The 4313-nt window shown below is 44.4% G+C and overlaps 1 protein-coding gene across 1 annotated transcript; it reads right to left on the bottom strand.

The window, feature by feature from the left end:
• Positions 1 to 6: 6 nt before the first annotated feature.
• Positions 7 to 4017, bottom strand: LOC113209976 (uncharacterized). The gene is made up of 8 exons (XM_026427757.2): positions 3613 to 4017; positions 3193 to 3507; positions 3036 to 3122; positions 2834 to 2959; positions 2092 to 2346; positions 1452 to 1690; positions 1122 to 1284; positions 7 to 841 (listed from the first exon to the last, which is right to left on the bottom strand). The coding sequence occupies exons 2-8, from the start codon at positions 3482 to 3484 to the stop codon at positions 672 to 674; spliced, it is 1332 nt and encodes a 443-aa protein (XP_026283542.2). The 5' UTR covers positions 3485 to 3507; positions 3613 to 4017; the 3' UTR covers positions 7 to 671.
• Between the last annotated feature and the right edge of the window lie 296 nt (positions 4018 to 4313).

The raw sequence follows: 4313 nt of genomic DNA, 5'->3' as shown, positions 1-4313 counted from the left end.
CGCATTTAAGGCGCATTTCTAAGGCGCATTCAAGACGCATTTGTAAGCCGCATTAAAGGCTTTTGTCCAAGAGTATGTGAGGCGCATTGTAGGCGTACCTGCAAGGCGGACTTCACGTGCATTCGCAAGGCGCATTCAAGGTGCTCCTGCGACGCATTGAAGTCACGCCTGCAGAGTGCATTGAAGGTGCACTCGCGGCCCATTCTTTACTGCTCCGGAAAATATATACCTATGTGTGTGTGAGAGAGAGAGAAAGAAATGCATAAGCATACATGATTTGGTGAAAAATTATTATTTTCTACCAACTTTTGGAATACACAGAAAAAAAAAGAAAAGTGTCGCTGTACTGATAAATAAAGTATTCAGCTCGCGTGCCCATGCAAGTACTCAACACTATGTTGCACACTTTCAAGTGTTGGGCTGGATATTTGAACACTATTAAGTGTTTAACAGTAAAGTTCAACTCCAGAGATGGCCATGACCTTTTGGACTCTTTAAAGTGTTCAACTTTACTCTTCAACACTTTATGGTATTCAAACATTCAGTGAAACACTTCAAAGTGTGCAACATTGTGTTGAGCACTTGCATGTGCACGCCTGTTGAACATTTTATTTTCCAGTGTGAAAAAAGTTACAAAACAAACTATGCCAGTCGTTGCAGTCTTCCGGTTCCTAGTCCATTTCCATTTCTTCGCCTTCTTCTTCGGAGTTACTCCCTTCTGCTTCACTGGAGTCATCTTCACTGGTTTCCTGTTCCTTCGGTATATTATTCCTCAGCCATCTACTTGCTTCAGTTATAATCTTTTTTTTGGCAAAGTCCTTGTGAGTTTTCCTAACAGCTTCTAGAATTTAGAACGACAAAAGATACAAATAAATATTAATAAACGTACTGCAGCCAGAATCCCACTGTCCCTATCTTCTATATCGGCCCTATGCCTCCGTCGACAGAGGGAAACGGCGAGGGGGTGTAGTCACAACCTCGATGTAAAAAAGCCTCTACATGCATCGTGGCCCCGGATAAACGTAGCTAGCTCGGGTCCTCTTAGACGGGCTAGCAGTGGACTGTATGACGGCCCCGTTGCGCCCAAACATGCCCACACAGGCGCGCACATATACACTCACCGATCACAAGTTCACCAATTTTCTTTTTTCCAATGCCAAACTTTAGAGTAGTGCCTTTCCAGTTGAGGTGGTTCTTCAGCGAATTGGAAATGAATGCCTTGAGCGCTTCACGAGTGTTCTCCTTTGGGTCTCGGCACGACGCATTTTTTTCTAAATAATTCATCTGAAACAAAAAGTTTTGATTATTTTCATTTGATATTAACTCCATGCGATACTAGCCAGACTTGAGGCTGATCTATTGTTTACAGTGTATAGTTAAAACAAGATTAACATTGTTTCTTTGTCCGGGGTTTCTAACAGTTTGAATGCAGAGAGCAACGAGGAACTTACGGCATAGGCATAGTTGTCCGCATTAGTTAAAAGTCGGTCGAATTCAAGGAAAAGTTGAACATCTTTTATTGGCAATTTCTTGGGCCATCCGGGGGGCGCAGGAGTAGCCTGTTCAGCAACCAGTCCATTGTGAGCCATCAGCCTTTCCAGCATTCGAGTGTGATTTCTCTGCGTGAGACTAATGTGGTTCAGCTTCACCAGCACCTTGTACATACAGTTGCACGGTTGTGCTGTTGCCCCTGCAATTTAAAACAAACATGCTGAAAATGTTTTATAAACTTGGACTACTTAACTACGAACAAACAATATTGCCCTGGTAGCAAGACTGCGTAATGACTGCATTATATACGAATTTTAGACGCTTTAGGCGTATTATAGGCGCATTTAAGATTGGACGTATAATGCAGTCTGTCAAGATGTACCCAAGAAGCGCCAGTACATTAAATGCGCTTCAATGAGCACAGAAATGCACAAGGTGACACATTAGTGACACATTAAATAATGCGCGCAATGCGTATTAAATGTTGGAATGCGCTTTAAAAGCGTCACCAATGAGTCGAGTCACCTTTTCTGTGTATTTGTACGCGCATTGAAGCACACAGCGTTTGCGCAACTGGGGTAGTTGTGCTGCTTTTGTTACCTGCTGGGAGAGTAGAATTACTTGACTGTGGCTGCTCTTCGTGCCTTGTAGCAGGAGGCACGGACTTTTGTCCAGCGCCATGATTGTTTGTATCCTGGATATCGCCAGAGCTGTCATCACCACCTCCATGACCCACATTAACTTCTGTGGAGCCTACAGGGAGGGGATTAGTATCCACAACAAGAGTACCATCTGATCCAAGTGAGAGCACTAATGGTGCAGAGTCAGGGGATCCAAGGGGTTCCATTAAAACTCCTGTAAAAACGAATACCAGAAACAACATGAAAATATGGCAATATAGGATATAGCAATGGAGCGCTAAGAAGAACAAAAACGGATACAGTAGAAAGCGGTGGTGGGAGTGGGCGCGCAGAGGAGCGGCGAGTGGAGGGAAGCTTCCCTGCCTCCCCGCCCGCCTTACGCTCCTACGCGCGCCCGCCCCCTACCGCTCTCTGTATCCGTTTTTGTTCTTCTTAGTTCCGCGCAGCGCTTCATTGAGATATCCTATTGGGCACAACGCCAGACTGCCCGGATCCAATCGACCGCAAGTAGAAGAATTAAACTAGAAGTTGAAGAGGCGTGCGCGCCGTTCAGATCGCCCTGACAGGGCAGATAGCGGGGAATGGGCCCCGAAAGTGAGAGGGGAGGGGGGGGGGTAATTCTTTTCTACTGTTCCGCCGTAGCGGAGTCCAATATAAAACAATAGTAAAACAATAAATAGTCAAATTAGTCAACACATTACCTTCATCATAACTTTGCTCAGATCTGACACTCGAGGGTCCATCGCCATTGAGGTTCGGCATTGGGTCACAATCTGAACTGTGTCTCTCCGACACGGTATCTCTGGCGTCACAAGATGTCGTCAATACTGCGAATAGAAGCCAAAACGTATTAAAAGAAATATTAAACCCACAATTATGACAGGTAAAATTATTAATGATTACCTTTATTCAAAGAAGAGAAAAGGGTGTTCCGATTTGTCTTGATACCCTTAATTGATTTAATAGGGGTCATGTCAGGGATCGGAGTACCTAGGGACAGTATTGAAGTAAATATAACCCCAGAAAACATGCAGGGAAAGTATTAATTATGCATGATCACCTTTTGCCACAGCAGAGGATGAGGATTCTAACGGTTTCGGAGTGAGGGCAGAAGTTGGCTTTACCACTGTTGCAGAAACAGCAGTAACAACAGGAGCTGTAGGGACAGTAGAAGACTGGGCACTTTTTGTCTTCTTTTGCTTCAACGATGATTGTTTACAAGTCCCACCATCCTCAGAAGTGCTGAGGTACCTGGATGGCCTATTAACATGGCGACGACGCCGTTTAGAACTACCACCCTCTTCTTCTTCTTCTTCTTCCAGGTTGCTGTTGGCTACTGCTTGGCGAAGCATCACTCGCGCATCGTCGTGATTATCTGTAATAATTACGGTATGGTCAAACAGGAAAGCGAAGCCTCGTTGAGAATTCATTTCTGCAGCTTGTTCAAGACTCGTGTGAGACGAGTCCCAAGCGATCTTACCGTACACTCCTCTCAAAACTATTGGATGCCTGGGCCATCTCGGGTCTGGACCCTTTTTTAGGAGTGACTTGTTGTACTTCAGTGGCCATGCGCAATGTGTGCTTGTCTCATTTACCCATGATTGGGGCACTACAGATGTTTCAAATTTTCCATCCTCTCTGGAGAAGTCTACTATACAAAATTTGCCCTGAAAAGGAATTCAAAGTTTTGAGGAACGCAGTAAGAGTAGCAGATGCACCACTTAGTTGCTGCACAGCGCAGATGCAATGGCTGAAATATGGATATTAGTTTGTTTTGCACTCAAATTGTTGTGGGCTCAGAGGGAACAGATCTACGTGACACTACGTGAACAACTAAATTATACTACTGTAAAAGGGCGGGCACCTTACCTACACCCACATGGCATGAATGGATTGGGATGCACATGCACTAAAGGTATTTAATAATACAGCCAAGTAACTTACCTTACTGAAAATTGTGAAGTAGAGGAATACACACATTGGACCCTTGGGAAGGAATAAGAAGGCACTTGTGACTGATGTCCCCGATATTGAACACAAAATTATCAGGGGTGAGATTGGAAACTTTAAAAATGCCCAAGAGGCTCGATTCTAGGGGATAGTCGTACAGGTTCTCAGAAGTCGAGTAAACTCGAACAACGACATGAAATGATGACAGGCCATTATTGACGCATTCTACAA

This window comes from Frankliniella occidentalis, unplaced genomic scaffold (genome assembly GCF_000697945.3).
Source record: "Frankliniella occidentalis isolate FOCC.00 unplaced genomic scaffold, Focc_3.1 Scaffold255, whole genome shotgun sequence".
NCBI classification, from domain to species: domain Eukaryota; kingdom Metazoa; phylum Arthropoda; class Insecta; order Thysanoptera; family Thripidae; genus Frankliniella; species Frankliniella occidentalis.
This window is presented reverse-complemented; position numbering and strand designations above follow the sequence as displayed.